The sequence below is a fragment of the Ambystoma mexicanum genome, chromosome 12 (genome assembly GCF_040938575.1).
Source record: "Ambystoma mexicanum isolate Mex_15411 chromosome 12, UKY_AmexF1_1, whole genome shotgun sequence".
In the NCBI taxonomy this organism is placed as follows: Eukaryota; Metazoa; Chordata; class Amphibia; order Caudata; family Ambystomatidae; genus Ambystoma; species Ambystoma mexicanum.
This window is the reverse complement of record NC_090936.1, coordinates 54,752,566-54,773,707: the sequence shown is the minus strand read 5'-3', so window position 1 is coordinate 54,773,707 and position 21,142 is coordinate 54,752,566. Positions and strand designations below refer to the sequence as shown.

General features: G+C 47.8%; 1 protein-coding gene across 5 annotated transcripts in view; it reads left to right on the top strand.

Annotated features, from left to right (window-relative positions):
- The window catches only part of ANKRD26 (ankyrin repeat domain containing 26), a 915,250-nt gene that overhangs the window by 263,209 nt on the left and 630,899 nt on the right, over positions 1–21,142 (top strand). For all 5 annotated transcript variants that reach the window (XM_069627947.1, XM_069627948.1, XM_069627949.1 and 2 more), the window contains one exon: positions 15,856–15,952. In XM_069627947.1, the coding sequence (XP_069484048.1) occupies positions 15,856–15,952 (97 nt within the window). The remainder of the gene's footprint in view (positions 1–15,855; positions 15,953–21,142) is intronic.

Genomic DNA, 21,142 nt, shown 5'->3' with positions numbered 1-21,142 from the left:
CCTTTCTATCGTGTCCACCCATCTTTCTGCCCTTTCGCCCTAAGCCGTGCCGCAAGGAGGGCGTCAGCTTTGTCTCCCTTTTCGTAATACTTTTGCTTCAAATATTGTAAGGTCTGGTTAACCTTGCCTATCTCAAGGGCTTTCAGCTCATCTGAGTTCCTTGGCTTCAGCAAGGTGTCTGGGTCGGCTTTGTGGGGATGTCTGAGCTAGGTTCTCTGCTGTGGCCAATTTCTTTCTGAGGTTGTACTCCATCAAAGTGCGTTCTCTTTTCTTCCTGGCCCCTTCTCTAATCAGGACCCCTCGCCACATGGCTTTTGCTGCTTCCCACACATTCGTTTTCGCGACCTGACCAGTATCATTAGTTATGAAGAATTGTTTAATTTCATTTTCCAGTTCCTCCCTAAAGGCTACATCAGACCATAATGATTCATTGCATCTCCACTTAGAGTTGCGTGGGGGAAGACCGCCCCAATCCAGGTCCACCACGACCATATTGTGATCCGACCATGCAATGGGGTGTATGTCAGCGTTCTGAAGTATCTTCATTAGGGCTTCGGAGAGAAATACGTAATCTATTCTAGTGAGCGTGTCGTGGGGGAGAGAGCGGAAGGTGAATCCTTTGTCCGCTGGGTGTAGGTGACGCCAGCTATCCGAAAGGCCGTACAAGGCAAGGGTTGTGTAGATGTCTTCGTACTCATTTGCCTTGGAGGGGTGGGAGGTGTCGCATGAGGTTTGCTTGTCCATGGTACTATTCATCCATGTATTAAAGTCCCCCCCCCCCCCCAAGTATTGTGTGCCCTTGTGCTTTGTGAAACAACCATTCGAAGGGATTGTGTCCTCCGACGCATTCCTTATCTTAGATATCTCTTTCCAGCTTTGCTGGCCTCGTAAATTTTTTCTCTCTAGAGGGCGCTGCGCATCGACGTCCGCCGAGTCGATGTCCCTCGACAGCCGCCGTATCGACGTCATCCTGCCTATAAAGGCTGCATGCAGCGTCCGTTGCTCAGTTCCGTTTTTCCGCGCTTACTCAGTGCCTCGGAATATCGTTGCTCAGTTTCGTAGAGATATTATTCCATTTTCCTCGAGATATTCGAGCCATACTCGATGGCTTCCTCGTCTGAACCGACGACCCCTCGGTCCGGCTTTAAAAAATGCCGAGACTGTGGAAAAAAGATGTCGCTGACGGACCCTCACAGGGTCTGTCTGTGGTGTTTGGGAGCTGAACACCATTGTTCGGAGTGCGAGGACTGTATGTCCATGACAGCTAAGGCCCTGAAGGAGCGTAGGGGGAAGCTGGAAAAAGGTAAGACTTCTAAAGCTTCTTCTTCCTCATCACCATTCGCGCTCCAGGTCTCGAAGCGGGTCCCATCACTCCTCGAGATCGAAGCACTCGAAAAGGAGACGCCGAAGATCCCCTTCTTCGTCCTCCTCTTCCTCTGTGTCACCTAAGAGAATCCCTTGCCCCACGAAACATAGTTCCCGGGCTGAATGGGAGGAATTCTGAAAAAATATGATGAGCCTCTTCGAGAAAGCGGCCTCGACCCCCTCGAAGACTGCCGAGAGCGATGCTCTGGTCGAAGTCCCGAAGGTCCAAAACGCCGCGAGTCACAGCACCCGGCAAAGGAAGCTTCTCGAGCGCGTCACGAACCCTCGAGTAAAGCAAAGACCTCGAATCCTTCTTGGAAGGTTCCGTCGACGCCGTCGACGAAGGTTCCGTCGACGCCGAGGTCGGTGTCTTCGACGCCGTTGTCGAAGGGACCTTCGACGCACGGGTCTGTCGACTCGACGCCATCCTCAACACCGGCGTCGACGCCAAGGAAAGTCACGGTTGCGGCGCACCCAGTGGCTATTCCCAGGTCTTCGATGACGATGTCGTCGAGATTGTCGATATCCTCAAGCAGAATTCCGATTCTATCGAGGACCTCGAGGCCTCCACCTTTTGTTTTCGACGCCACGTTGGAAGCCTTCGACATCGGCGTCGACGACATCGACGTTTTCGAGGCCGATTACGACAAATTTGGCACCCTCTGCTTTGGAGATGGGTTTCACACCCTTTGTGAGTTCAGACCAATTGAGAACAATGTCCTCAATTATGGAAGAGGGAGAACCGTCTGACCAAGAAGAGACATTTGAGTTGCAGGGATCTGCAACCCCAGTTCAAGAGGAGTTATCCTCCGAGGAACGCAGATTAAAGGAACTCCATGATTCCTTACATGAGGCAAGTGGTTTAGACACTTCCCCAGAGGTGGAGTTCGCTAGGCCAGACCCGGGGGAGCATGCTGAAACCCCTTATAGAGCCTTAATGGCCAGGATTACAGAATTTATGGGGTGGTCAACACCTTCACAGGCTTTCCAACAGGATGACCTCACGGATATTCTTGATAAAGGTCCACAGGAGGATCCTGTAGTACCTTTTCATAAAGCTCTTCAAAGAAAAATAATGACAAACTGGGAAACCCCAGATGTCGTCCCGGCAGTAAATAAAAAACTGTCTACTAAATACAGGGTATCTTCTGCAGACCCTGAGTTTTTGTCCAAACACCCATCCCCAGAAAGTCTGGTGGTACAGGCAGCATCTTCTACTGACATCAAGACTGCTTACCCTACCGTCCCACAGGACAGGGACGATAAAAAATACGATGCTATGGCTAAAAGTCTTTTCGGCATGTAGCATGGCGTTAAAATCTATTAATGCTACTTGCACCCTTGCTAGATTTAGCCATACACTTTGGGAGTGTGCTTCTACAGCGGCTGACTGCATCCCGGAGGGAGAAGAAAGGGAGGCGTTCCTAAATATCATAAAAGACGGTAAAGACGCTATGTGCGAATCCCTCCAGAAGGGCATTGATTCGGCTGACAGTATCAGCAGAGCAATGGCGGCAAGTACAACAACCAGGAGATTTGCTTGGTTGAGAAAGTCTGGTTTTGCCCCAGATGTGCAAGCCAGGCTCTTGAACATGCCATTTGATGGCTCTTCTTTGTTTGGGAAAAAGGCGGATGACAGTTTAGAAAAACTGCAAACATCAAAGGCAGCAGCAAAATCCCTAGGTGCTGCAATCCGTCAGACACCTTTTCGTCCCACAGGAACCTCTGCGAGAGGCAAGTCCTTTCGCTTCTACTCCGCATTCGGAAGAGGTAGAGGACGACCGGCTCAAAGGAGACAAAGAAGAACTACCCGAGGTGGACGGGGTAGATATTCAAAAGCCGCAGCAACAGCAGGTGCCTCTTTACCATCGGCATCTGCATCAGCCGCCCCAAAACCACTCTGAGGACTTCCCTCACAAGACACCTGTAGGAGGCAGGTTAACTCAACATCTGGCGGAATGGCAGGCTATCACGTCAGATGCTTGGGCATTGGAGACAGTTGCACAAGGTTACTGCCTGCCTCTCCTACGCATACCTCAGAGTCATCCACCGGGGATCAGCTCTCAAAAAGCTCCAGATCCGCTCCTCTTGCAGGAAATTTTAGACCTGCTAGAGAAAGGTGCCGGTACCTGTAGCGGAGAGGAACAAGGGCTGGTACTCCCCTTACTTTCTCATACCAAAGAAAGACGGAGGACTGAGACCCATCTTGGACTTGCGAGAATTGAACAAATTCCTCAGGAAAGACAAATTAAAGATGGTAACTCTCTCTCAGATCCTTCAGGCCCTTCAGTTCCAGGACTGGTTGGTATCTCTGGACCTTCAGGACGCTTATTTCCATGTGCCAATCCATCTCAAACACAGGAAATACCTGAGGTTGGCAACTCTCATTATCAATTTCGAGTGCTGCCATTTGGGCTGACCTCCGCCCCGAGGGTCTTCACCAAGTTAATGTCGGTAGTGGCTGCAAGTCTAAGGAGGGAAGGGATTCACGTCTACCCCTACCTGGACGATTGGTTGATCAGAGCTGTATCTTCGGAACAAGCTCAGATCCAGCTAGATCATGTTTGTCACTCCCTTCACAGACTGGGCTTCTCCCTCAATTTAAAGAAGTCACAAATTATACCATCGCAGAGACTCCAGTTCATCGGAGCGATCCTGGACACTTCCCTGGGAAAAGCCTCGCCACCAGAGGTGAGGGCTCAAGATATTCTACAGATGGTCACCAAGTTTCAAAATGCCCAACGTCTCCCAGCCTTCGACTTTTTGAGGTTGCTAGGCCTCATGGCATCCTGCATTTTCCTAGTGCCAGAGGCTCGCCTGAGAATGAGATCTCTCCAGTGGGCACTGAGAACTCAGTGGTCACAATTCTCAGGGAGAATGACAGATCTTCTTCAGGTTCCCGACAGGGTGGCTCGAGACCTTCAGTGGTGGGCCTGTCAGGAGAACATTCTGAAAGGAGAGCAGTTTTGGCAACCTTGGCCGGAGATAACAGTAGTCACGGATGCCTCACTCACGGGGTGGGGAGCCCACGCCAACGACTTGACCATCAGCGGTCGTTGGTCTCCATCGGAGTCCAGACTACATATCAACCTGTTAGAGCTGAGGGCCATCAGACTTGCGCTGAAGGCTTTTCTGCCATCTGTACAAGGAAAGAATGTCCTGATAATGACGGACAACACAGTGGCCATGCATTACCTCAACAAAAGAGGAGGCGTAGGATCACTACCTCTGTGCAGAGAGGCGATGCAGCTCTGGTTTTGGGCAATCCAAGAAGGAATCTCTCTATCGGCAGTTCACCTAGCCGGAGAGAAGAACTTGACAGCGGACGCTCTGAGCAGGCAGAGCACAGTCTCCCACGAGTGGGAACTAGCTCAGGAAGTCCTTCAAGAGATCTTCGCCCTTTGGGGAACCCCCCAGGTGGATCTGTTCCCCACCAGTGTCAACAGGAAGTGCGATCTGTTCTGTTCAAGGGAATTTCCCCCGAGAGGAGCTCTGGGAGACGCGTTCATAGTGGACTGGGAGTTTCCACTCCTGTACGCGTTTCCACCGGTCCCTGTCATTCCTCAAATGATCAGGAGGTTGAGAAGATTCTGGAAAACCATGATCCTAATTGCCCCGGATTGGGCCAGGAGAACGTGGCACCCGGACCTTCTAGACTTGTCCATCTGCCCTCCAATTCGACTTCCACTCAGAGAGAATCTGCTCTCACAGAAGGGAGGTCAGGTTCTCCATCCAGACATCAAAACCCTCAACCTTCACGCTTGGCTTCTGAAAGGCTGAGGTACAAGGATTGGGACCTCCCTGATGACGTTATGGAGGTGTTGCTTTCGGCAAGAAGGCCAGCAACAAAATCTTTATACCGCTGCCGTTGGAACAGATTTTGCAGCTGGTGTAGGGAAAAGAAGATCGATCCCTTTTCATGTGGTACACCAATGGTTTTGTCCTTCCTACTTTATTTAGCGAATTCAGGCCTTCAAGTTGGCACCATCAAGGGCTATCTCGCAGCGCTATCCATCTTTAAGCGCACTGCGGAAGAACCATCCTATTTCAAGTTACCCTTGGTAATACAGCTTCTAAAGGGGTTAACTAACGTTTATCCCCCAAGACCATTCCAGGTTCCCCTATGGGATTTAAATTTAGTCCTAACTTTCCCCATGGGCACACCTTTCGAACCACTCCACTCTTGTTCGTTAAGATTTCTTACCCTTAAGACTGTTTTATTAGTAGAACTTACATCTGCTAGAAGGGTAAGCGAGTTACAAGCTCTTTCTTGTAAACCCCCTCATACAATCTTTCACAAAGACAAAGTTGTTCTGCAAGTGAAGCCTAATTTTCTCCCAAAGGTGGTTTCTGAATTTCATATCACACAGAAGATTACCCTTCCATCTTTCTATCCTCCTCCCCATCCGGGGAAAGAGGAAGAGAGGTTACACAGGCTGGACCCAAGAAGGGCTTTAAGTTTTTACATTAGTAGACTGCCTAGGATAAGACAAGCAGACTAGCTGTTTGTAGGCTACGCAGGTCACAAGCTGGGGCTACCGATGACTAAGGAGACCATTTCCAGATGGATTATTTTAGCCATTTTGGAATGTTATAAACTGGCAGGAAAAGAGCCCCCTCAAAATCTTAGGGCTCATTCGACCAGAGATATCGCAGCTTCATCGGCCCTCAAAAGAAGAGTGCCGGTTCGAGACATTTGTGCGGCTGCCACATGGTCGTCCGTCCATACCTTTACACGGTTTTACAACTTGGATTCCTCCTCCAGTCAGGAAACTAGGTTTGGAAGGGCAGTATTGCACTCTATTCATCAATAAGAGGAAGCATGAAGTCAGTACTCCCACCTCCAATAACAGAATACTGCTATGGCAGCCTATCTAAGATAAGGAATACGTCGGAGGACACAATCCCTTCGAAGAACAAGTTACTTCTTAACTTGTAACGTTCTTTCAATGGGATGTTCCTCCGACGTATTCCTTATCGACCCTCCCATCCATCCCCGCAGTACTACTTCCCTTGTTGTTGCAGCTTACGCTCCTTCAGGGTGATTAGTTGAGTCCAGAAAGAATTATTGTGGGCTACAAAACGGAACTGAGCAACGGACGCTGCGCGCGGCCTTTATAGGCAGGATGACGTCGACGTTGATACGGCGGCTGTCGAGGGACATCGACTCGGCGGACGTCGACTTGCAGCGTCCTCTAGAGAGAAAAAATTTCCGAGGCCAGCAAAGCTGGAAAGAGATATCTAAGATAAGGAATACGTCGGAGGAACATCCCATCGAAAGAACGTTACAAGGTAAGAAGTAACTTGTTCTTCTGTCGTTTTAAGGAGGAATCTCTTCTGACCCTGGTTAGGTGCATAAATTGTAGCTAGGGTCACAACAGCCTACTACTACTAGGGCTCTACCCTCAGTGTCGGACCAGGAATTGAGGATCTTCATGCGGAGGTTCTTCCGGATCAGGATCCCAACCCCATCTTTTTTCAGGACACCCGAACTCCAGAAGGTATGCCCCACAAGACCGCTGGGGATCGCTCTCTCTCTTCCCCCTTCTGATATTGTAGGAACATGCTATCTATGTTGGTTCTCTTAAATTCTCTCGCCACTAAAGAGCGTTTTGTGGGGGAATTCAGGCCTTTCACATTGAGTGTGCATGTACGTAATTTATGGCTTCTAAGTGTCGTCGCCATTGTTATTGTCTTGTATAAGGTAGCCCATTATCTGCATCTGTCTTCCTATCTCAATATCTGGTTCGAGCTGTGTGTCGGAATTTGTGCGCGAGCACCAAAGACTGAGCGGTCTTGATAGGACTGATTCATATTCCAGATGCTCTGTACTGAATTTTCATGACTATTTCCATCTCCCCTTCCCTCACATTTCGTTCCGTCCCTTTTGGGTTGTGTTTTCCCACCCTCCCCTCCCCCCAAACCACACGGCGTCCGATTCGGCTGGGTTATCTTCACCCAGACGTCCTCGGACCACCAGCGGGAACCGTACATCGAACGGTCCCAATTATATAGTGTTACAACATAACGATGAGCCCCCAACTTCCCCCTTGCAATTCAAACGTTTGTTAACAAACTGAACCATTATGCCAATTTACATCACATTCCCACTTATGCCTCCCTCGCCTCCAGGTGGCTCATGAACCCTTGTCCCCCCCGTCCGACCCAAGTTCAACCAGAGAGCATAGGCTCCCATCTCAAGAGTGGATGCTTGTCCCCGGCCAGTTCCTGGGTGGGATGTCCACCTTGATATGGGCAGGGTAAGGGGGGTTGTAAGTCTCACCTTCGTTCGTGGTCATTCGGTGCATGACGATGCGTAGTTATCGGCAGACCTCAATGAGCTACGTGTCCGACTTAGGGTGCACCCGTGGAAAGGTAGTCCAACGCTCTGGGCGACATCATTGCTCGGCGTTCGGGGATTTGTTCATCCGCCTATATTTCCTAGCACCGAGCATCTTCTTTCTTCGTGGGCTCTTAGTGTGCCATTCCCCAACCTCGGATCTTTTCCCACTCTGCAATGGTTCTTCTGCATGGGTTCCTAGTAGGTCGGCAATGCAATTCTGCACGTCCTTTTCGGTGATTAGTTTTATGGCGCTGCCCTCCCATTCGAAGGCGAGTGAGAAGGGGTATCCCCAGCGATATCTCACCTCCTTCTCTTTCAACATTTTGGTGAGAGGGAGGCACTTTCTTCTCATTGCCAAGGTGAGTGAGGAGAGGTCCTGGTAGATGGTGACGTTTGCGGTGCCCAACCTCACTTGTGGGGTGTGCTGGTCTTTTCCAAGACCCTGGCTTTGTCTGGGTAATTGTGGAACCTGGCGAGGACTGATCTAGGACCTCCTGGTTTTCCACCGGCTCTGTGGATGCGGTCAATTTTGGGCTCATCAACCGAGTCATCATTGAACAACGCCTTCATTAAGGTGTGCAGAGTTCTCTTCAAGTCCATCTCAGTCTCGCCTTCATTTTCTGGAATGCCAAAGATGCGCATGTTATTCCGCCGTTCCCTATTTTCCAGATCGTCAATCTTTAGGCGGAATTCTTCCTCTCTGGCTTCAAGCTCCGTAATGCGTACATCCATTTGGGTCTCTAGAGTGGTCAGGGATGTCTGGTTATGCTCTACCTCCTCTAGTCTGTCCTCCATCTTATCCAACCTCTGGGTGATTTTGTCCATCTTACCACCGATATCTGCTCTCATACTCCTCATCTCAGCGAGGATATCGGCAACATCCGCTTTAGTCGAAGCTGCTTCAGGTTTTTGTAATGCCATCGTAGGGGAGCGAAGTGAGCAGTGGTTATCCGACTGTGGCGAAAAGTGGTATGGGGCCAAACTCTCCTTGGCGTTCATGTGACAGTTTGTGAGATGATTGTTTTAGTGGGCCCTTTCGGTATGTGCTGAAGGGTGGGTGGTGGGGCAGAGGTTCTGCTGTACTTTTGAGTTCGCTGTGGTTTCCTGAGTTGTTCAGCGGGTGGAGATGTGAATAGAGGGGCAGATCTGAGAAGGGCACACACCCTGCAGCGCAGAGGCCCAGCTCTCAGCAAAATGAGCTCAGGATTTCCCAGAGGTGTTCAAAGAGGTGCGGATTCAGTCTGCTTTTCGCTCCAAGTTCTGTGGGTTGCTGACCCCTTTCAATGTCCAGCTGTTGGGTCAGGGATGTGCTATTTGCCCCCTCGGTCGGCAGGTTTCGTGGCGTTGTGCTGGGTTGCCCTGCAGTGGGGTAGTTCCTGTTCAGATTCTGAGGGCCTGTCTGGCACTGGAAACCCACCCCTATCGCGGTTTACTATGGTGTCCTGAGTGGGGGGAGGCGGCGGAGGCCCTCCTCGATTGTCGCCACCGGATCCGGAGCCAGGTACCCAGGCGAAATTGGTTCAGGAAATTGCCTGCGGTCGCTCACTGGGCTAAGTGGATTGTGCAGAGCAGTCCCATGGGGGGCTACTCCGCGCAGGGCCCGTGCGCGCTCTCCCTCCAGAGAGGTCTGGGCACGTGCCTCCCTTTTCGCAAGTGGGGCCCGGCGTGCCGGCCTAAGGATACTGTGGGGCTTTGGAACAGCCCCGCGCGGAGGGGCCGTCGCAGGGAGCCGATCTCAACAGGTGCACGGGGGGGTGGAGGGGTCCCCACAGCGGAGAACCTCTTTGGTGGTGGTCGATGAGGCGGGACCTCCCCCCGGGCCGCGCCCCGCGCCAGTTGTACGTCTCTTGTGAGGAGTGTGGGCGTCTTCAGAAGCTTGTGGGGTCCGGGCCACCGGGTCCCCGACCGACGAGCTCCCAGTCGCTTCCCGCGAGGTGTGGGTCCCGTGCAGGGCGGCCAGCGGGTGGATGGGTCCGCTGCTCCGGAGCCTCGAGTATGTTGGGACAGGCCGGGCTGGTGCCGAGGGGAGGTCTTTGCATTAGAGGCGGGGCGCGGAACCGCGGCCTCGGTCAGTCCGCCTACGCAGTTGCCGCTCTGGGTTTCACAAGTCGATATCTCTGCGAAAACACCTCCGTTTTTCAGTGTGTTTTTCACGGGGTGTGCAGCAAGCCTTGGGGCATCCGGATCAGTCAGTCATGTACCAAGGGGGGGTCCAATAGTGGGGGCTCATACCACTTTTAATGGACCTCGGTGCGGAGCTCACGCGGAGGAGCTTGCCATCCGTGCGCCCCCTGGTGGCCAGTCCAGAGTCACTTTTAACACAATTCTCTATGCCCATTCTTTGAGGCACTTGACTCCCCAAGGTCCAGTGACTCTTTGGTAGATATTCTGCTTTTCGATCAACTAAATAGATGTAGGGTGTCTGCGCACTCGGGAGTTCCAGGTTCCCATAACGTAGTTGGCTTTTCCGCCTTGTTTCAAAGTGTTTATACTCATTTCAGTCTGTTTTATGTAGGACCTATGCCCATCCGGCTTTCAGTTTCTTGTACCTTTTATCTGCTTTCCCAGTCGTGTTTTTCTTTGTTCGTAACTATCTGGTCTCCATAACCTGGTCAGTTTTGCTAATCTTCTAAACCAAAGTTCATAGCCCTTACTGGGGTTTTCACTTAGGGAGCGTGCGCTTCCCTGTTGGTTCTCGTCTTAGCGGCAAAGGCATTTGCCACGTGGTGCTCGGGGATCCAGGCTTCCTTCTTTCCCTGGTCTCGGCATAGGTTGCCAGGTGCCAGCCCCACCACTGCTCTCCTGGGATCGTGCCACCAGTTAAGACGGTTGTGTTTCTGTCTTTTCCTGACTGGAGCTTCTCGCTCAGTCATAACACCAGCCTTTCAGCCTCCAGCTAGCAGTTCTCTCTTCCTCCACTACTGGTTCTGCAACCTTGTATGGTTATGCCCCTCCAGGATGTTGTCTCAACAGAGGCTCGCCTCTGCACATGGATTACACTCCTCCCTTTGTAGTATTCCAGTCTGCCCTCCTCTGATATACGTCATCAAAAACAAAATTGAGTCTGTCTTTTTTGATTATGGCCTTTAGACAACAATCAATATTACCTGAGCCAAAGGAATGAAAGAAGGGTGCTTGTTTGTTAGAGTCATAACAGGAGATGCCAAAGTCTTTCCAACACCCATATAGGCAGAAATTGTGTTTTGGACTGGGAGTTACTTATCAGAATGGGAGTCTTTGTCGCCAAGAGGGGAGTCACTCAGAGTGAGGTCTCACTTGCGCAGACCCCTAGGGAGGGTCTTACTTAGCAGGCTCACCTCCCTAGAATCAAAGGGGGTGGCTCCCCTCTGGTGAGAAGGGACGAATTGTCCAGCATCGTCAAAATTCTCAGATGGTTAAAGATTCATATAGGGAGTTTGAGGATTCCAACTCAGTGCTCTGAACTTGTTTAAACCACAGGCTTGCACCCTATTTTGAATTAATAACTTTAAGGAAACTGGAATCTTAACTGAAAGAGATGGCAATTCCACAAATGAGGTTGCTGCGTATTCGATTTCGGATCAGTTCTTTACCCTTTGCCGCAGAAGTAGACAATGCAGGTCCTAGGGTCCTCGTGAGTACTTGTGATGGTGTGTTGAACAGGCACAAGAGCTCTTAACATAATTCCTTTTCTTATGCAAGCCATACAAGGTGCTAAGGGCGAGATGACTTAATCCCTGTTTGTTAAAATCCAGAATTAGGCTTGCACTGGTAGGTTGGCAGTGGGCATGAAGTAGTGTGTTCCCCTCATCGTCACAGTATTGTTTGCAGCTGCAATGTTTCTTTGGAAAGCACAGACTGTGTGACATTGCCTCTTACAATTAGGGATGCAAGAAGGTGAGGCACGTGTATTATGTAATTCAATCTGCGTGGAGGTAGCCTCTTCCTGTGTTTGCATTTTGTTCAGTGAATTGGTGAATTCTAAGGACACGGTTTTATTGAGGGAGTTGATATGTTATCGCACGGGGTGTGGCTTGCTCATGTTATTGATCCATATTTTAATGATGTTCATTTTTTGTTTCTATGCATATAATTGCATTGTTATGTTGTAATAGCACATATATTGATGAACAAATATGTATATTTATTTATTGACACAGCACACATCTGCCTGACTCCTTTTTTTTTGGGTGTACCTTAACTATGGGTTCTTGAGGACATTGCAAGTATATAGGCATGCAAACCTAGCTGGCAAGCAACAGGGCACTTTAAAATAGTTCAGGGACACCAAGGTATGGTATAGCACTTCCAGCTAACCGATAACAAAGCGTAAACACGACTATTGATTGTGGTGTGCCATGCACTTACAGAAACTCTTTAAAAGAATGGTCTACATTTCCTTCCTTTGCTCCAGAGGTGATAGTGCCATACAGATGTCTGCTGGGAAGGTGTTCTACTGTGCTGGTTAAGCAAACATTAATACATAGGACTTATAAATGTAACACACGCATCACCTTGTACTAAAACTTTAGAAGTCCAACTCTGTGCTGTGCCAAGGCTTACATAGCCTTTTATGTGTCCCAAAAATGTCCAGAGGGAAAAGGTGAGCAGTGGCCAACTCAGCTAGTGCAGAATAAAAGTACTGAAGTTAGTTAATGGAAGGCAAATGCAACATTGAGATAGGGACTTTAGATTCTTGAAATCAGTTTCCAGTGAACGATGGAGAAGCTTCCACCCCTGGGGTTCTCAACAATGACCCACAGAAGTAGTGGGCCGGAAACCACCATCCTTGGTCAACCATGGATAGCTTTAAGGTAAGCAGGACATTTCACCAAAAGCAAACCCAATGGAGAGGGGCGGCTGCAGAGATGCAAGTGATCTCAGGCCTCGGAATGCTAGGAAGTTGAGAACAGCCCCGGCATCAGTTAATTGCTGGGGAAAATGTACCTCAACGTCGTCGTTGTGGAAGGTCATTGAGTCGTGGGTTCAAGGGCGGGCACTGCCGGTCATCTCTAGTTTCCTCTGAAGACCTCAAACTATAGGGGGAGACAGACCAATTCGATCCCATGATGAGAACCTTAAGGATACACATTTTTCATTGACCCTGAACGGAGTCCGGAGGAACACAGCAGTAAGACTTTGGTCTTCCAGTAGACTTGTCTCCTGATAGAGGGCCACAGAGCAGATTTCTAGTTCACCCAACAGAAACTCAACGTGACATTGTGGGACTGTGACGGGGAATGCACAAAAATGGGGGACTGTGGTGAGGAATGCACAAAGCGGCTGGTAACGTGGGACCTGCCAGACACTACTGTGTAACACTCGGTGCACTCCATTGCAAGGAGAGCCATATTTGGACAAAGGTCCACAATTTATCATACCAATAGATGCAATGTTATAAATGAAATATCTGCACATATCTTGAGAGGGAAGCCGAATCTCTAGGTTTTGTGGTAGGGAGTAGCTTAATTATTTTAATACAGGAAAGGGGGTGTTAACGGCTGTAGGTCTGTTGGGTTAATCTACAAACAATATTCTCAAATGAAATTCACCCCCTTCTCTGTTAGATTCACTAACAATGTGAGACAGGTATTTTTCCCCCTTCATTTGATCCTTATGAGGAAGACAATGTTATTTTGTGTTGTTCGCCTGCAACGGCCAAGCCTTTGTACCCCAGGATCGCACGTGGAGGTGCTGGGCTGCACCCCCAATTCCTAAAAGATAAATGGCTGAAACATTCCCCTTCCTGATCTGCTGCAGTTTTGCATGTTTTCCCCCAGGGTTGGTCATCCTGGTAAGTGACAACCTCTCTCCTGATTAATGTCTTTCCAGACCTGAGCTTGTAGGTTCTTTGATAGGTCTGGTCCTAGTCCTTTGTGAAAAATGTAGTGATAGGTGACATACATTTGAAGGCTTCTTGATAGGTCTCACCTAGACCTTGGTTGTGAGCCTGAAAGTCTTTTCATTAACCTGAATTTGTGGTGAAATTAAGATAGGTATTCTTCCTCTCCTTGTCAGGGCCCTTGCTAAGCAGAAACTGTTCTTTTGTGTTGCCCTCCTGTCACAGCCCTCCCTGGGTTGCTCTTCCTGCTAGGCAGCACCCTTTTCCAGAGCCTTCAAGTGCTCCACCTGACAGTAGTCTTCTGGAGTTCCTGCTTCTTCTGGCTTTCTCCGGTGGAAGGGGGTAGAGACAATAATGTTTTTATATCAGACCCCCCTGTGGCTGGGTCATCCCGTAGGTTATTTGCATTCAGGGTTTGAATGCTGGAGGCTGATTAGTTATTCTTCCTGTATCACTACCTCCCTTCCTTTATCACTTAATTTTTATCAGACACTGATTGGTTAATTGGCATCTCCATTACCTCTAATGAAGCTCTGAGGGTTTAAAATGTTGCATGGTATTCATTGCCATCTTGGACCTTTCCCCGTCATAGAATGTGCAGTTGTGCAGTTCAGCCTCTCCATGGCTTCATCTGCTTTAGCGCCCTTCTGGAGCTGGTAATGTGCTGCATGCATATCCCTCTGCATCTTGGTCTCCACTCAGATAATACTCATTTGAGTCTTAAGACTAATGCTTTGGATTTGTGACGCTGACCAAATAATGCATATTTCTGCTTGAAGAGTCTTGGAAACAGTGCAGGTATGCAGGTTGCCTAATACACATTTGGTGCCTCTCCTGAGAATTCTGCCTCCCATTGATTAGCCATGGACCAGGGGCTTGCTGAGACCTGTAGTACCTTAATCCTCCATTTTCCCTCGGGTGGTACTCTGGGTTACCGCATCCACTGAGGAATAGTGGGCCCACGGCATCCCACCTCTGCAGACACATCAGGTAGCAGCCAGACCAACCCTGTACCTAAAGGCCTGCTACCCATGCAGGTGTAAATGCACAGTTTGTGGAACTCGCCACAGATGCTACTATTTCATATGAAAACTCAGATTGTGTAGCCTTTTAATATGAAAAGACACCCACAAGTACTCTTATTCTTTAGCAGAACACGTTATTACAATTGCAATTTTAGATGCTCTATAAAATACACAGCTGCCTGCCACGTCTCACTGAGCTCATCACTTATATTAATTAAAAAAGTAGCATACATTGTCTACAATATTTCCATTTCCTTTTCTTTTGCTTTTTCTTTTCAAAAGCAAATTCTCATGAAAATTCAAGCTGGCGATGGAGTTCTGCTTTAAATAAATCTCTACCTTGCCTTTGTTCAATGCATCATGGGAGATGCAACTTGTACTTGCAGATTTTTTTTAAAAATGATTGGGGAGATTTGGGGGCCATCTGAAGCACTTTGCGATTATTCTGAAACCAATTTGAAGCAAATCCATCCAGCGGCTTAGGCAGTGCATCTGTTAATCACTGTACATTTTCCCTATAAGAAAACCAATTAAAGTAAAAAGCACCTCTTTTCATGCCATATAGCTTTTAAACATTGGAAGAATTTGGGAACACACTTTCCAGTTTTTGGAGACCTGGGTCAAAACAATCTTTGGCAAATGTCATACAAATAAATCAAACAAGTGAATGGTTATTAGCACTAGAATTTTCACAGTTAATTGATCTTAGGTTTCACTGTAGCCACAGGACGAGGACTGTCGCCTTATTTTATTTATATCCGCCGCCGCCACCACCACCATCACCACGACGTAGCCCCTTATTCTCCCTTAAGCAATTAGTACCAGGCATGTTTTTACTTCCCAAACTCAGAATAATTATTTAATTGTGGTATATACAGAGCTCTCAAGATATCTGTGGCCGTGCATGAGAAGGTCATCTGGTCCTGTTCTTGCTAGGAATTCTGGGGCTTGTAGTTTTACTAAATTTCAAATGGGAATGAACATACTTGATTTCCCACAATCCAAAGGGAACAAGACGACTGGATGGCCTTCTCATGCATGGCCATTGGCCATGGGAAACTTTAGGGCAATGTATATATGTAGACCTTGAATCTTATATCTGGAGTCTATAGTTCAGATCTTTGCACCTAACCTGTTTTTATTGCATGGTTTATTATTTGGTGTTATAGATGTATCACTTCAGAGTTATGTTTAACTAACACATGTTCAATGTAAGTAGTAATTGCCAATGCTTTGTAAACAATGTATCACACTTCTTAAGAATTGTATATCATAAATATGTGTTTTCTCTTTCCATACAGTCTTCCTCTGAAAGCCCCAGAGAAGAAGCAACTAATCCCTTACATTCTTGTGTGGCTAGTAAACAAATTGGAATCATTAAGGATGACCAAAGAGAAGGTAGCGTTTATATATGTATGCCATATATTAAGATTGAGATGTTTATGCCATTAATGCTTTCATTGGGTTGGAGAGGGCGCAGTAAGTTCACATTTCTTTCCTTTACCTAAGTTACATGAAAGGCTATAAGACAATGTTGAAATCACTATATTCAAAGCTTTAAGTGCTCTCTTGAAACTATTTTCTTGCTTTCAGGACGCTTCAAAATGTCCAAACCTATTTTTCTTATTATTTTATTACATGCGTTCTGGCAGTTTGTTTTATTTATGTGGGAATGTCCTCCTTTGGTGCTGTTGTGCTGTATTTGCCTGATTTTATTTAGATGTAAAAAATATTTTTTTAAACTGTAATACAAATGCATAAACGTGTACTACTATACAGTAGTAGAATTTAATTGCAAGAAACACTAGTGAGTTATCACAGTTTTCTAATTTTATAGGCATGCTATTGCACAATTAGTACTTTTTGTCTGTATAAAACCTGATAGAAATCAAAGCTATGACTATATCAAAAGGTCCCTGACTGATGAGCATTCACATCACATCTATACAATTCCCTTTTTTTGTAATCTGCCTGAAATGAGTTCCATTTTAGGAGGCTTTTTCAGAACATCTAATGGTATAGAGTTCTGTCGCCAAGCTTCGTCAATGTGCAAATGTTTACGCAAAACCAAACCAACTCACTGGTAGGTGAAACTAAGCAACAAGGCTTAGAATAAGGACATCATGAGACTGTTGTAAAGTACAGTTAACAAACACAATAGTTGTCAAGCAATAGATTGTACCTACAGGTTAGTATGAAAGATATCTGTATTTATTAAATTACACAGGTGCATTAAGCTAAGAATACTACACATTAAGTAAAACTATATGAATAAGCACAAAACACTTCAGATAAAAACACTTTTCATGCCGTGCACTGTTACATAGTACATAGAGTAACATTGCAGAGGAGATGGATGTTCGAATGTATCAGATTTCTAAAATTCTAAGGCACACCAATACTTGGTAAAATAATTTTAAGCAGTCAAACCCTGTGCTCGGAACAGTTATCAAATAAGAGTTTCAGGTAAGTACCCAGTTTTGGATACTATGGAAACTATTCTAAACTTCCCCTGTGTTCATCCAAAGAATTCAATAGGGCTTAATGCAATAGTCAAGCATGGGTGATAGTGGCAATTTGTTAGATAGTAGGGGTCCTGTGAAAGGAGACAACTACCCATCACATATGTTTGGGGGATCCAAGTCAGGATTCCTACTTCTAGATTCCACCGCCAAAGTTAAGGCAAGGATAACATTAATTCATCTTTTATAACACGCTTAATACCAGAGAGTGGTCTCTAAGCATGGGACTGGGATTCTGATCTGTGTTGCACTGCATTGTCTTGCTTCTAAGACAAACGTGTTGCCCCTGAGCTATTCTCCCAGCCCACGGTGGCATTTTATTCCCTATTGGATTCAGTTGGGAAAAGGGTGAGGTGAAAAAACTGCTATGCAGCCCGGCTCCTCAAACCTCGACCGAGAAGACCAGTGACCTCAGGCAAGACCAGGCTTTTGGGTATGACTGCTCTCACTGTTTGTTTCAGAGTTGGCAGTTGTGCAGAGGTGGTTTGACACCTGAATTGCTAGTTGGCGTTGGTTTCTGATCTCAAACTACAATTGAGTATTCTACCAGGCTGAACTTCAGGCTGTCGAGGAAGAAGGGCCTCTGCTTTAGTACCCACAACTAAGATGAAACTCTAGGATACAGAGGTTGTTCCTGGGGGGGGGGGGGGGGGTTAGACAGTCTTTGTGATTTATTGGAGGGACAAATAACTTCAGATCTAGCAAAGTCCCTCTTCCTGATGGAGAGCAGCAGCAGAAGAGCTTCAGAGTCTGTGTCCATCAAAGAGTTCACATTGCAAGTTGTACTACACTTGAGGGTTCACTGTTATGACAGTACAGACATTCCCCAACCTCCTTCTCTGAATGGTGCAGGCCAGAAGGCAAGATTCTGCAACCTTAGAGAGGACGTTCAGCAAGGTACAGGACAGTAAACTAGCTGTCCACACTCGCTTAAGGGAGGTAGCAAACATGGAGGCCTTCTGTGGTTGATACTTGCTGTGCAGGAGGTGAATTTGGCAGCACTTGATGGCCCCTCAAGCTTTGGATCTTAGTTCCATTGGTTAACTCTCGATTGGCTCAAGATCTGCCTCTAATATGCAGAAACGTGGGCTAGGGGAGACATTGCCCATCTACTGGAGGACTTGCACCATTTCAAACCTGAGCACGAGACCTATAGAGCCTGCTCAGGTACAGTCATGGCATTGTTCGGGTTTGGCTATGAATCAGTGTTCTAGGACTCCCTTCCCAGTCCACACCACTTCCAAGCACACATAGGATTTTCCAGGGATCTGACCAGAGCCCACAAAAGGATGACCATATTCATTAATTTCCTATCCCTTTCTGGGAAGATGGCCACCAAAAATAGTAAGCCAAGTCTTTAACAAAATGTTTAGCCATTTGACAACTATAGCCTGCCAAAAGTCTGCTATGCCTGTTAGGGAGATTTATCATTTTTATGCTCCATCCCCTCTCCCTGTGAGACCCACAGCACATTTTGCTGGACTTCTGGACCTTTTTCTTTCTATCCTGAATGAGTGGAGCCTTTGTTCCACTCATTCGTTCTTAGGGCTCTACCTTTTGGAACTCTATTCACTGTGTTTTACTTTTTCTATGGAGTCTCCTTTCCTCCATATCTCTTTTAAGGCATATGTATTTTACTTTTGCAGCACAAAGCTCCTTATGGGCAGTGTTGCTGGGAACACTTTGTGTTCTCCTTTGAGATTCTTTAATTATCCTTACTTTCTACTGTTCTGAAGGATAGAGAGATACTTGGTGTCTGATGTTTGTTAATCTACTTAGAATCACATGCTGTGCATATAGTCTGACATCCAGTGGTAACCGCAGAGTATTGCAACTTGTCTTTCAAGAATCGAAAGGGGACGTCGACATGGGCATGCCTGTAACACTATCTCTACATGACGTGCAGTGTACCCAAGATCCCTCAGGCGTCGAACCTCAGATTGTTTTTTTCCGCCCAGCATAATGGTCGCCTTATGCGGAGCTCGTCAGAGACATTGCCTATTGTCGCTTCGACTTTCGGTCGAATAGTTATATAAAATACTTAAGTTCACCCTATCCGTCCCTTATTTCGACGGCTGTTCCAGATCTCCGCCGAAAACCTGAACCTTCAGGACGTCGACGGATGGTGATCTAGTCGGTGCTGCCAACCACGTGGCCGGGCCTTCCGCCGGCCTACACAGTAGGGAGAGTGGGGTCGGGTGGACATTTCTGTACAATCTGAGAATGCCTTTCCCTTTCCTTCCTCTTTCCCTTTTGGTCTTCGTCTCTCTACCCATCCTCAGCTATGGAGAGGACTCCATTTAGGTTTTGCCCCATTTGCAAAGGGTAATTTCCTTGGAGAGATGAGCATAAGCGGTGTAACCGTTACTTGCCCCTCGATCACAACAAAGTAGATTGCGTGGCTTGTAAGCTCCTCCGTCCTAAGACATTAAAGGAGCACAAAGTCAAGCGGTGGGCGGCCCACGGGATGTCAAAGGCTGAGTTTGCTCCCGCTGCCGCAGCCACCGAATGGGACGACAGCAATAGTGACTAACAGACCTCTGACCCGGAGGTCGTTGACCTTTTGACGGAGCGCTCCTGCTCCGCATGGCCTGTCCCCGGCCACCTCAGGCACTGCTATGGGGAAGGTACACCCCGGCCACAATGACAAACATTTACATAGCACTAAGCACCCAACCCCAAGTCAATAGTAGACCTAGTTGTAGAAGACTTCAGTGCCAACATGTACACTGAAAGTTCCGGCGGCAACCGCCAACCGTCAGGATCGGCAGCCCTTCCCGCAGCCGCGCCTAGCGGCCGGGCCATCAAGAACAAAGGGCGCTATCTCTAATATTCCGGGTTCCGTTGAGACACATCGCAAGAAGGTGTCCGGCAAAGACAAGGCCCCGGCTCTGCCGAAAAGGCTCCTTCACAATCGCAGGCCGAGGCTACGCGCCTCCCGTCTGCGGAGGACATTGCCGACAGCATAGCGAGAATTATTTCCATCGATTGTCATAAACAGCAGTTAAGAGATTCTCACAGACCTACGGAAAAAGCCACGGATCCGCCGAGATCCAAGGATAGCCTAAGGGGGGTACCGGAACCCTCCCCTAAGATGAAAGAAAGGCACAGGGACGCCCTTCCTCTGTCGGTCGCCCAGGAGGAGTTTTCAGAGGAAGGGATGGATTCGACAAAGAGACAAAAATCTCGACGTTTTACGACAGACTAACGTTTTCAAAATCCTTTTCCACCTCTAGACCATTCTAGATCTTCTGTTTGGACTAGAGAGAAGTTTGAAAATTGTATGGAAAGGATGGACAGGTTTGTTACCCGTTCAGAGCAACCCACGCCTAGAAGACATCGGGATGAGAGCCCTTTGGACCCTGTAGAAAAATTCCCAAGACCCTTTGACCCCTCTCAGGAAGAGGATATATACACCTACACCTATGACCTCACTGAGGAGGCGATTCCTGCAGACACTCAGAATGAGAATCAATTCACCAATCCTGAGGACATGCATGATCCCATAGAGGGGTGGGGGGAAAACCCGAATATGGGTGACACCCAGCCATGGCAGTCTCCAGATCCTTCACCAGATCCTGACGCCCTGTGTTTGGATTCCCCCAGACCACTCCCACTAGACAACCCTCGCCAGTGGATGATCAATTGACGTTTAACGTCAAGTTGCGCAAAGCAGCTGAATACTTTAAAATTGCTACAGATGAAGCTGTCCCTGAGGCTGACTTTGTGGAGGACATCCTCAAAGAGAAACCACGTGCCAGCCAGGCTATTCCTCTCCTCAATTCAATTAAAAAACGGCTGGCTCCCTCCTTATCAACACCTGCTCTTACAAGAGGTGTTAATCCGAGCATAGAAAAATTCTTTCATCCTTCTCCCTCAGACCCCATTTATATCGGAGGTCACTCCACCCCAGACTCTCTGGTGGTGACCTCTACAAGAAAAGGGGCAGGGGTCCCTCTGTCAACCGGCGAGGCATCCCCTGATAAAGGTAAAAGACTTTATGCCCTTGGAAAGAGGGTCACGGTCGCAGCAGCTTTTTCAACACGTATTGCCAACAATACCACCT